The 13,225-nt window shown below is 39.6% G+C and overlaps 1 protein-coding gene across 4 annotated transcripts in view; it reads left to right on the top strand.

Annotated features, from left to right (window-relative positions):
* NINJ2 (ninjurin 2) overlaps positions 1–13,225 on the top strand; it is a 41,853-nt gene that overhangs the window by 16,744 nt on the left and 11,884 nt on the right. Inside the window, exon 1 of one of the 4 annotated variants that reach the window (XM_015865653.2) lies at positions 857–921. The exons of 2 other annotated variants lie outside the window; for them this stretch is intronic. Coding sequence is in view for 1 of the 2 variants with exons in the window: in XM_015865634.2 (XP_015721120.1) it covers positions 2,302–2,373 (72 nt within the window). In the remaining variant the exon portion in view is untranslated. Of the gene's footprint in view, positions 1–856; positions 922–2,259; positions 2,374–13,225 lie in introns of those variants that run through there. One more of the 4 variants, XM_015865634.2, reaches the window with a different exon arrangement.

Here is a 13,225-nt window from a genome sequence, read left to right on the forward strand (position 1 = left end):
TCAAACTTGTATCTCCTCCGTTCCACTCTGTATCCTTTCAGAAGCAGAGCCTGTTCCGATACCAAAGAACAAACAATGTTTCAAGTGCAACTCAGAATTCAAGTTTTCAAAAAACCTCACAGTAAAATTGTGGCTAAGCTAGCATGCATGCCTGCACAAAAGCATTTGCACACATAAATCACAGCTTGCTTACATCTGACACACACAGAGAGCACACTGCTTGGCACGCTGTTTAAATGTACTTCAACTTCTGGACTGCTTTTAGGTTTGCAGGCAACTCTGAAATAGTTTCTTTCCGGTCAGGAGACACAAAACCTCACGGAGTATTTGGGTGATATTCTCAAGGACCAGGGATGGCTGTTGTTGCTCACCATTTTGTAATGAAGTTTCTGCAGCTGTACGTCTGTGGGATTATTGACAGGGGCACTTTTCACTCCTGGGAAGTGGAAAAGATGTCTCTGTACGTGAGATACTATCTACCCTGAGCAAATTAGAAGCATTCACAATTTCTAAGCTAACTGCAGAGCTTGACAAAGCCACAGTTCATAGAATCAAAGAATAATTTGAGTTGGAAGGGACCCCTAAGGGCCATCTGGTCCAACCCCCTGCAGTGAACAGGGACACCCACAGGTAGATCAGGTTGCTCAGAGCCCTGTCCAGCCTGACCTTGAGTGTCTCCAGGGATGGGGCATCCATCACCTCTCTGGGCAACCTGCTCCAGTGCCTCACCACTCTTATCATAAAAAACTTCTTCCTTACATCCAATCTAAATCTTCCTTCTTTTAGTCTGAAACCATTTCCCCTTGTTCTATCACAACAGACCTTGCTAAAGAGTCTATCCCCTTCTTCCTTGCAGCCTCTCTTTAGATACTGGTACCATGTCAGCTTTCACCACCTTGTACCAGACTAAGTGCACATCAGGTGAGATTTCTAGAGTGTTTTGTGAAATCCCATTAATCTATACAACATTCATCACATCTCTTTAAACCCTATTTTTTAATTGTTTTATTCCATGCAAATAGGTCGTATTCATTCTGGGTCCTAAATTACAGCTTTTGAGAAAGGAGTATTTCTGTTGCTTTTAACCTGGAAATTTACTCAAACTGCTTTTGAGTTATGCAAGTCCAGATCTGCAGTTCTTTCATAATTGCCAGTGATGGTAACAAACAGGGCAGCACCATGACTGGTCCCTCGAGCCCTGAACCCATGCCAAAGATAACCAGTTATACTCACATAATTAATTTTGATGCATTAATAACACAACAGCTTTTGTCTTCCCTGGCCGGTAGGATTCAGCAAACTTAATTTAGCAAAGCTCTTTCCTCTGCTGACAAGGAGAGCAATTCTCATTTAAGGATTAATCATCACTTTGTAACTCCTGCAAAATTCACACTCCAGGCTCTTATTTGGTTATACACAATACCTGTGGCTTGCTAATTAAGAACAACATGGGTATTAGCCTTTCTTCTTTTATGTTCTTAAATTGCTGATTTAAAACTTCTCTCAGTGTGAGAAGCACTTCTAACTATCTGATGTGTGAAATAGCAAGGACAAAGCAGATTCAGCCAAACCCACAGAGGCTGGAAAGAAAGGCGAGATTTACATTTAATACCTCAACCTATAACCTAGAGGATGTCTGGAACTCTTCAAAGCCTGCCACCACTCTGCAAAAGGGGGACTCCCCTCCTGTGGTACAAAGCAGGTTCACTGCTTGTGAAGTTTTAACTTGAATTTCTCCGATACTCTGATAGTGCTTCTGAGTGGCTGGGATCATGGAATGGGAGCTCAGCTTAGCATGAGTAAGGCAACATTTCTTCTGACCACATAGTTTTTAAGACAGATAGGATTAACATCATCATCAGCACCAAGTACAGAGTTTTGATTTTCACAGAATCAGAACATTCTGAGTTGGAAGGAACCCATAAGGATCATCCAGTCCAACTCCTGGCTGCATACATGACCACTCTCGATTCCTTTGAGCCTGGATTTGATAGCAGATTTGCATAAAAAAATATTGATACCCACTCTGATTTGTTTGCATAAATAGCCTTGATGTTTCTTTCCAGTCTTTTAGTTTGTTCACTCCTGTTTTTTTCTACCAGCCTTTGGTAAGCACTACGTAGCTGCAGAATTACAAGAAAGGATTACAAACACAGGCTGGAACAAATCAGTTTTCAACAATACTTAGCATCATGGACAAGGATATGAGTAAGAGGAGATGAGTGATAACCCTGGGGCCACTGACAGAAGGCAGCACACGCACAGCATGGAAGGCAGGACTAAGGGCAGGCTTGGGGGCAGATGTGGATAAGTGAGGAAGATGAAGTTCCACATGACCTTCCTCCTATTGACTTCGATGAAGAGATGCAGAAGGTATGGAGCTTGCTTAGCCCCATGCTGCAGTGGCTGAAACCATTTAGCTGTCTTTGGAATGGAAGAAAGTGAACAGCATGAAAACCATTTGTACTGGACACGACTATGAGATTTTGTTATGGCCTTATTTCTTCTTTCTAAGGGATCTTGGATTCCTAAAGGAAAACAAATTGTCAGAGAAGTCCTTTCTGTACATTTTCCAGGTAGCTGCAATCATTTCTTTCATATGGAGATTTCATTTCCACAGTGCAGTGCTTTCTCACTCTGCTCCAGAGAGCACAGGCTTGCAGCCTTTCCAGGAACACCAGGTAGTCCAGGGCTCCTTGTTCATTTAGCTGTCAAATATATAGCTGATGGAAGAAGTGCTTTCTCTGGTTTCCTCTCCATTTCTAGATGTACTCCAGGGGAATAAGTGCAGTTGTCAAAGCGAAAGAGCATTTATGATCTGTCTTGTAGCAGTAGTAGCCATCTCTTACCCTGGAAGAAAAATCCCCAACCCACTGCAATGACTCTGCTAACATTCCAGTGACCTGACTTTTCACAGGAACGAGGTATTTTTTGATAGCAAGTCCTTAATTCTTCATTGTGTGGGCCTGCATGGCCTACAGAGGCTGACATCATTTGACCACATACTGTAAGACATTAATCACTTGAGTTTTTGCCAGAATAAAACATGATAACTGAGCACCGATCGAGATTTCTTTTGGAATCAGCATCAACTATATATGGTACTATTCAGCAGTGGCATGCATTCAATGCTGTATGCATCTGGCTAGTAGGTTGCTTTTTGTTTTTCCTATGGATACATTTGCCAAGATGAAAAGTCAGAAAAAACGTAAACAATTTCCAATGTGTTTCCAACTGCTGAACTATGTTTTCTGAACCACATTGTTGAGTAGTGAACTAAACTTAATGAATATTCCCTTGGGCTGCTATTCAAACAATGACTCTCCATTTTCTTTTTTGTTTATGATCTGTAAATCACTAAACATTATCAAGTGGGGCTCTACACATACACAATCTGGGTTCATTACAAGGCAAGTCATACTGGGCAGTTACTTCTTCCTCTCTAAGGGTTTGGAAATTTACCCTGGAACAATATTATAGACTGTTTTGGAATGAACAATACTCTAGAAACAAAAACTGTCCCTCTTTCCAAGTATGCGCTGGTGTTGCTATTGCCAGCTTGACTCAAGTGTGAAATACACATATTTCACAGGAAAGGCTTTGGTGGTTTGGGGTGGTTTTTTCTTTATTTTTTTTTTCTTATTTTGGTTGGTTTGGTTTGTATTTTGCTTTGGTTGGTTGGTTTTTTGTTTGTTTCTTCTTGTTTCTTGTTTCTTCTCCCCAAGCAGCTCAGTATTCTGATAGAACTGATGATGAAATACTGAACAAGCTTCATTAATGTTTACTTGGAGCAATATAACATCTTGGCCAGAAGTTTTACATTAAAAAGAAAATCTTGGTACAGGATCACTTTCTAATAGAGCAAAAAGTCAGCTCTAGTCAATATTTTCAAAGCTGTGTTGATTCAGCTAAAGTGTATATGTGCTTTCCACCGAAATGTTTCAAAATGAAGCATTTCATCTTTTCACTTTGAAATGGCTGTTTCTTTGGGATTTGAGCGTCCTGGTATTTTATGTTACAAAATACTGCCGAGATTAGTTAAAACATTCTCTGAACAGAGTATAGATATCTCAGTTTTAAAGATCGTAGGGTCCCCCACATCCTCAGACTTTTCTTTCCCAGGCAGTTTTGAAATGCTTTGCCACCATTCCAGATCAGAACAAAATAAACTGAATGTAACCAAGTAATCAGTGCATATTACGCACTCTTCTCTGGGCCTGAGCCACACAGGCTCTGGATCAGTTACAGCTTTATGCTGAAAAACTTGGCTCTTTGGCTCAGGCTACAGGGACCTGCACACTCAGCTTTGAATGTTCTTGAGTTAATATTTCAGTGCCAGCTTTGGCCATCACAATGGTTATCTGTACTCACTGGATTTAGTAATCCCAGTGCTGTAAAACCTACTGAGTGTGTGGTCTTAGTAAATATAGAGCAAATTCCAAACTCTGCAGCAAGATATCTTGAACAAACATTTTATACCTGTAATACACTCGTTAATAAAACAGGAGACTTCAGGTTTTGAGCGTGGCATGGGGAACTGAGATTTTCTGCATTCAGTAGGTTTCATCTTCCTGACCTTGGAAACAGAGAGGACGAGCAGAAAGCAGTCAGTTACCTGCCATGTATTTATTGATTATATAAAACTATTGGTTGAGATACAAATTTTCTCCAGCCAAATACAATAATCTTAACTACACTGCAGGAAAGTCAATTATAGTTGTTAGAACAGGTAATTGAGGCTGTTACAGGCAAAACCCACAAAGAGTTAGAAATTTACAAGCCAAAACCAGCTAGTGCTCATACAGTTCCAGCATGTACAGAGAATCAGCCTCTTTCTAGTCTGTTCTCAAAAGGTTAACTGATACAAGCACTGCTTCAGACAGCTTTGGTGTGAAAGAGTGAAGCAGATAAATGTTCTGGTCAGATAGTAACTGTGTCTCTCACTGCTGAATTTTTGTGTAACTTCCAAATATTCAGATGTCTCCGTAGGTGTTTATCATCTACAGTTTGGCATGCCAGGATGAGCTGCAGCACAGCAGTCAGATGGATTTTATATGCCAGAGTTTGTGCTTCAAACAAAGATGTCCCACCATATGCAGTGGTATGCCATAAGTTCTAAAGTAATTACTCAGATCTACATAACTCATCTCTGTCTTTAAATTGTCAAAAAGTTATTACGCTCATGGAGCCACACATGTAGCCCTCTGGTGCTTCTGATCATTCATACAGCTGAAAGGAAGGTCACACAATGCTGAGCCTGAGAGCTGGGTCTAACACCTTTGGGTGCTGTTCTACAGTCCCATGGTGCCAAAGAAACCATTACAGGGAAGACAAATCAGGAAGTTTCTTCAGGGGGTTCATAGAATCAAAGAATCATTAAGGTTGGGAAAGAGCTCTAAGATCACCTGGTCCAACCATCATCCTACCCCACCATGCCCAATAGCCATGTCCCTCAATGCCACACCTACCAGATTCTTGAATGCTTCCGGGGGCAGCAACTCTTCCTTTCTGAGCAGCCCATGCCAATGTATCACCACTCTTTCTGAGAAAACTTTTTTCTTGATATTCAACATAACTTCCCCTGGCACAATCTAAGGCTCTTATGTCTTGTCCTATCGTTTAAAACCCAGCTAACCTGTCATACACATATAGTAGCATTAGTACACCATCAAAGCCTTTCTCAAGGGACATTAAGCCATACATAATCCTGCTGACCCCCCATCTATATCTTTGGGATTTCATAGAAGTTAGGCAAATTAATTTAGTAAGATCTTTTGATGCCAGAACATGACCAAATCTGAATGATATGCTGCCTTCACTGCGTATTTAACTTTGTAGTTTATTTTCTTTTCAAGTCATGCTAGATTATTCACAGAGAGGAAGATAATGAAAGATAAAAACATGCTGGAGATGTTCTAGAGTGTGTGCTGTTCTTTGACAGGAAGCTAGGCAAAAGCAAAGGAAAAGTCACTTCAGGGAACATATGCCTTCCTCTTCTCTTTTAACTAATCCAGTACTAACAAGAATGTACATTACCATCGTCATGTTGCAAGTTCCTTCCTGGTTCTGGAATCCCTTAAACTCATGCATCTTAAAAATATCAATATCCAGATCCCACATAGTTGTTTGAAGACAGTTTATTATACAGTAAACCATTTAATTTAACAAAGTAATCTAACTATACCCCACTGTAATGGATGGATAGAATAGCAGCTATATTAGCACAAAAGCTGACTGCAGTTTGCCACAGTACAATAATACATTTCAGAAGTTCAAGAAGAGTAACAGACATGAGTCCTTAGGGATCATTAAATTATTCAGTGTCACCTCCTGTGTAAGGCTGATGCTGTATCATTTTGCTTTTTCTGCACAGAATTAGAGTAACTGGTCTGTGAGTAGAGCATATAAGGTATCACATCTTGATGTGAAGGTTTCAAGAGGTGGAGTATTTACCCCCTCTCATGGCAAATTACCTCACAGTCTTCATTTCTAATTTAAACTTATGTAGATGCTGCTTCCTGCTGTAGGATTTAAATATGCATTCTCCAGAAACAATGCAAAGTTGCTTTAGGGTAGACTCTGCTACTTATTAAAACTGAATTAAGGCTTCCTTTAAGGAGACTGGCTCCTTAAAAATGAAGAGGGATCAGATCTTGCTGAGTTTCCCATTGGAAGACATTTTTTAGTATTTTCATAATTTGTATGGCTCTTTTCCTCTGTGCTCTCCAGATTTTCTGGATTTCTCAGCTAAAAAACAAGAAGGCTTGATTCTCAAGTTATTCCAGAACTAAACTAATGAATCTTGTGAACACGGCCTTGCTCCTGTCATCACTACAGAACTGCCATGTCCTACATCAAGCTTGTATTCCGCTCTATTTCCATTGGATCCTCAAATCCAGTGCAGAATCACTGCCTCTCAGTTGTATAGTTCTTAATCATCATAAATTGTATTTCTCTTGTATTGTACTTAGCCAGTAATAAGAAGACCAGATAAGAAACTGATTATGATTACTTTTATCTACCATTTGAAGTCAAATCAATACTAATTTCCCTAACAAATCTACCTGGCACGTGTGTTGATTAGAATCAAGATACCCTTATTGGATCAACTGAAACTAGTTTCTCCTCGTGACACAGAAAGTTACACGATCTTTTGCCTTTTCTATCCCTACAAATAGAAATAGACACATTTTTGTTAAAAAATATTATCCTTTACCCACTCCCTTAGCCATAGTAGATAGATAGCTTCATAGCCCACATGCCTTCAGTATCTGGCTACCTCTCACACATTTCGTTCTATTATAACATCTATTTGAGCCAGCTTTGGTCTCTCTTTGGTTATCTTACCTTGCTTTTGAATTAGCACTTCTTAATATCTGGTGTTTTCCGTACTGAATAAAGGCTTGCTACAAGCTAGCAAGAGAAGACTACTCTTCTCACATACTTCTCTTTTGCTTAACCGGTGCAATGTATGCATGCTGGTTGGTTTTTATTTCAGTTCTTCATGATTACTTCTTAACATCTTTCTTAGCAGCTTGGGAGAGCTGGAAGGTACTTCTCTATTCCCATGAGGCATGATTACATCAGCTGGTTTCCTTCTAAATGCAGAGGAGAACTACTGAATATTTCTGCCTTTCCTGCATCATTAAGACTTTCCCAATCTGCAAGCAAGCAGGCTATGCTATTTTCAGGAATCATTATATTCCTGTTATCCTTTAAAATGCCTTACTGCCCTTAGGCTGTGAGATAAGGGCTTCTTTTGCTCCTGCTCAGGTCTCCTCCATATATTTCCACAGTCTCCAATTTATGTAATTGTTGCCTCCTTCCTCTTTCTTCTCCTTACCCATGTTTATTTGATAGCTTTAATAGCTGCCTTTGCTTCCTCACTTAGTGAGGAAATGCCTCTAACCAAAGCAGCCTTTAACCACAGTTTCATAATTGGGAATAAGTCATCAATTAAAGTTTTCTAGAAAAATTTCCAGTTTTCATTCCTATTTCCCTGCTTAGATCTGTCCAAATTTCTTTTCCCAAACACTTTCATTCAGCCTTTTCATTGATACTTTGGAAAATAAATCATTTAGAGACACTCAAAACATTCGTAATGTGCTGGGGCCGGGATTCCATTATTGTTCTGATTTAGTATAAGTATTTAGCTACTAGCAGGAGTTGCTAGGCTTGTCATGGGACCCTATTTTCTAGGAATTAACCGACTCCACTCTGCTTGAAATTACTGGGAATCTGTTAGGTATCATTACTGGAGAAATGAAAAACTACAGGGAAAATTAGATTACAAACACCAGAAGTTCAAAGACGCACTAAAATAGTGGGTACTTAACCATATTAAACCTTTCAGAAGCTTGCACGTTATTAATAGTAAAGATAATTAGATTGTGCTCTTAGTGAACTGTGCTGGATTGACAAGTCCAGAGGGAAAATGCTAAGCTATGAAACATTTCTTTGACAGATGTTTTGCAAGGTTTTGTTGTTGTTGTTTTTTAGTCTATTAGTGAAGAAAACAATGTGTAGCATTTCCAGCAAACTAAGAACAGGTAAATGATTTTGACTAGTTGATGCTTTTCCTTCCTGTTAAGTACCACTGTTTGAGAAGCATGGGGAAGCAAGATGCAAACATTCCTGATGATATAGTAGAAGTCTACCAGGACTGAAAAGGCTGATGATTATGAGATTAGGGTCTTGTTTATAGCTGAAAATTGTTTTAGGTGAGATGTGTTATGAATATAAAGCTGTCCAGCTTCACCTAGCTAATTCTTCATATGCTTTGTTAGTGGTTAAGTATGATAAAACAGAACAATAGGAGTATCTAACTCTATGTATACATACACATGTGTATATACACATGAGTACGCGGTTCCTACATAGCTTTGTTATTAATTTATATCTAGTGCAATAGCTGGAGGAAAGCAGGGGAAAATGGGAACATAGTCTAATAAATGCTATACAAAGCTTGCTATAACATTGTAGCTTCACACTTGATTTTAGCACTGCTATTTATGAATAAAACAGGAACAAGTATGAATGGCATCAACAAGAAATACTTAAGAATATTTGGAGGGCAAATTACGACTTTGGTGTATGTAAAGATCAGAGATATGCCAGAAGGAAGATGACCATTTAAAGAAAATACTGATTAAATCCAGACATGCTTGCAGTTACTTCAGACAATGTAACTGCTGCAATGGAGTGACTTTTATATTTTATATGGAATGTACAGGGGAAGTAATCCCATTGCAGGAATAAGAAGTGGATTTTTTTTTTTTCCACCATTGCAGCCTCTTTGTATTAGCTCAGTTTTACATTTATAACCTCAGATAAGAAAGATTCAGTAAATACTCAGTTGAGTTTAGGCCAGCCAAGGAGACTAGTAACTTAAACAACTAGACCCAACTTTCACTGCAGTCAGCTTAGTTATCTTGAGAGCATAATGTTGAAATAACAGTGAAACTTTTCCCACAGTTATGATGAAACCAAGGAAATTTTGTCAGAAAAATGGTTTAACTGAGGACAGAGAATAGAGCTAGCTACTAAATATTATACTATAGAAAAAGATCTGGAACTTATACAATTTGATGTGGCAATGCACTCATTTTCTATGCTACTGGCAATTCTTCTAAGAAAATTAGGTCACTTCGTTTTTCATTTTTAAGAAACATTTATAAGGAGCATATGTGGAGATTATACATTGGAACTTGAAAGCAACATGCTTCTTAATGCTATGTTTATTTCACATTCTCCATAATTTGTGGGGTTTTTTTTTGTTTGTTTTTTGTTTTTGTTTTTTTTCCAACATCTAACAGATTTGTCAAATTGAAGTGCCCAGACTTAGCTTAATGTTTATGTTTTTCTATAGTTGAATGCTAAATTAGAACCATCTTGTCATCATTCTCTGTGAGGTGCTGCTGCTCGGTTTTATTATTCCTTTTTCATCTCTGCTTTACATACTCTTTCAAATCATGGGAAAATTTACATCAGATACAGGTTGGTTCAACACCCTCAACACCATCCAAGGGAAAGGATCTATTTTGAAAAAAATACCAAAATAATGGGTACTGTAGGTAACCACAATCTTGTTCTCTACCTAGTCTAATATAGACTTATCCTTAACCTTCAACATCCATCTCTAAAACATAGCTTTAAAACTTCTAAGGAAAAGTGATCACTATTATAGGGGTCACACACTGCAACACGTTGCTCAGAGAGGTTTTGGATGGTCCATCCATTTAATAATTCAGCAATAAGACCCCAAAAAGCCAGGTGCTACTGTTGGCCTCGCTCTGAGCAGCGCTTTGGACCACATGGTCTCCAAAGGCCATTCTAGCTCACATTGCTCTCTTGCATATGAAAAAAAAAAAAAAAGAGTAAATATTTTTTTAAAGTAGGAAAAAGAGAATGCCTATGAGAATGTTTATGAAACAAAAGACCATTTTTTTTAAGTCTCCCATTTAATATGCATATCCCAACACAAGTGATTCTGTCAAGACCCTTGCTCCTCTAATAGTGACAGTGAAAAATGACAACCAGCTTTAGTAACAGGAGCAAGACCATATCACATTTTGAGTTCTATTGGCAAGTGTGAGATGGTGTACTCTCACACTGCTGGTGCTATGTGGAGTACATCTGAAGACAGGCAAGGTCAGGACTAGCAGCAGAAGTGCAATGAGAGCTCATGTGGAAAGCAATGCTGATGGGCGCTGAGGCTGAAAGCGTCAAATATGCACGCTGTTGCTTTGAGTTCTTCCATAAGACTGGCCACAGAAGCATTTTTCCCCTTGACAGAAATGCTGTTCTTCAGTACGTGAAATAATTATGAGATGAATATGAATTGAAAGTGCACTTCCTCTTGACCTACTTCCCAGGCAGGAAAGCAGAGCTGGATGCCTTCTTCCTGTTTAGTAAGGTAGAATTATTTCTCTGCATTCTCCAACTCCACAAAAACCTCTACTGTTTGGTGCCAACCTCGTGGCTAATTATCATACCTCATACATAGTTTCTTCTAACGATTTCCTTCCATCTCTTGTCAACACCCAGGCTGACTGACCAAACTGGTTCCTTTGGAGAGAAGTGTACCTCTTTACCCCATCAGTAAATGGGCTTTTTTAACTGTGAAGTAAACGTTCAGAATGATAGTGTGAGTTAGTCTGGGGAAAGTAGCAGATCATGCTGGAGAGCTCCGGGATTGTGGGCACCTGAATTCTACCTCATTGAGTGAGCAGACCTTGCTTTGTTCATAGGGTTTCCGAGTGCATCTTTTGACTCCACCACAAAAATCAGTTACATATTCCATTAGTGCTGTGGCCCCAAGTCTTCATGCATGAGTCCCATATCCACTCTCCCACACCCACAGCAGCTGAGTGTTTAGAACAGATGGCAATACCACTTCTCTGACAATGTGCTTGCATGAGGAAAGTAGGTTCTAACCTACTGCTTTTGATATGTAGATCTCCTTGCCTCAGGAGAGCAGGAGGCAGAGGTCTGCAGCCCTCACTCCGGTTTCTGTAAAACCATAGAGAGGGTAATCCAGTACAGCTCCTACTGGTGTTTCAAAACCAATGACTATGCTGGCATGGCACACTGGTGGGAGAAGCTGTTGGGTTTGGCCTTGGGAGGCTTTGGGTTTACAGGTGAATATTGCTGGCCGTCTCCTCTTCCTGTAAAGTCACTGAGGCACCAAAAGTAACTGAACATGAGACTTAGTTTAGTGGGCAGTATTGGTGGTAGGCAAACAGTTGGACTGGATGAACTTAAAGGTCTTCTACAACCTCAGTGATTCTATGAAAAGACAGAAACTGCAGGGATTTTCTGACCTAGATAAGCTTCCCACAAAGTAATCAGTGTATAAAGAAAACAGAACTATTTGACAATATGCTCAGTTTATTTTTTTCAAGGTAATTGCCTTAACTGATATTTTGCTGTAGCTGGCGGTTATTGTGCCCAGGCATTGAGAACAGGCATCACAGGTATAAAGGAGAAAAGAAAGCTCAGCAACACAGTAGATGACACACTGTGAGATTCCGAAATTAGCTCCGAGCTAAGTCTGTACAGCCCCAATACCAAGTTGGGCTGGAAGCAGCAGAGAGCAGGGTGTTGCTAAATGATTGCTCAGTTAATCCATAACCTGAATAAACCACCCACAGATAAGTGAGAGCTGGTGGTGTGTAAACTGCCAGAACACAGCCTGTATTCCAACTTCACAGGCAGCAGAGCTAATCATAACTCTGAAAGTCACAAAGAAAATTGTGCCAGGGAAGAACCTGATCAGGGATTTTTCCCAACCTCTGTGTATGACACTGGAGATCATATCTTTTCCTGCTAACTTCACCTGGGATGGATTGTGAATCAGCATACATAAATCATCTGCCAAACCCTCGAGTACGTCACTGATAAGATAATACAGATTCAGAAGTGCAAGTGTCATATCAGCAGCTGGAGTGCATCTGACAGCACAGCCAGAGACAATGACCATTCCTAAAGTTGTTCCTGGACATGATTTGCTTTTCTCACCCCACTTCTTACATTAAGGTATGTTGCATCTGAGTGATGCAGCCTCTGAAAACTCCAGATATACAGCTGAGTTCTCTCAGCTCATCAGTGACACTAATTTTGTTCAGCTTCAAGCATTTGTAGTCTATAATCCTAGACATCACCAAGCTTCATAAATACCAGTTTGTTCAGTGATGAAGTTACAATTCCAGATTTCCCTAATTTCAGTCTTCTCCTTTCCTCCATCCCCCACTTCTATGCATTGAGGCAACACATCCCCCAGATGACAGTTTTATCATAAAGATATCTAACAGGGAATCTGAGATTTATTCACAATAAGCTGTTTCAAAGGCATTGCTTTGACTGTCAAAGCAAGCCCAGCTATAGCTGAACTGGGCACGTATTTTCTTATTTCTACAGTCCAATTAAATATATCTTAATTATGTTAGAGAAGATTGGCAGCTAAAGCCAAGTGGTGCAGCTGCAAAGTTTCCACTGGTAATACCAGATGTTCCAGCCCAATTAGGCTCATTAAAAAAAATAGTACTTCTATAGTTAGAAGAGACTACTGTTAATTTTTGAAGTGAAGGAATTATAAGTCAAGTTACTGCTTCCATGAGCCTCAGACAGAATATTGGACTGGATAGGCAACAGCAGTAAAGCCTGATGTGCCAAGATGGACCTGAGCAGGACACCTTGTCTCTTCCAGCTAGGCAGGAATGGGTAC

Source organism: Coturnix japonica, chromosome 1 (assembly GCF_001577835.2).
Source record: "Coturnix japonica isolate 7356 chromosome 1, Coturnix japonica 2.1, whole genome shotgun sequence".
In the NCBI taxonomy this organism is placed as follows: Eukaryota; Metazoa; Chordata; class Aves; order Galliformes; family Phasianidae; genus Coturnix; species Coturnix japonica.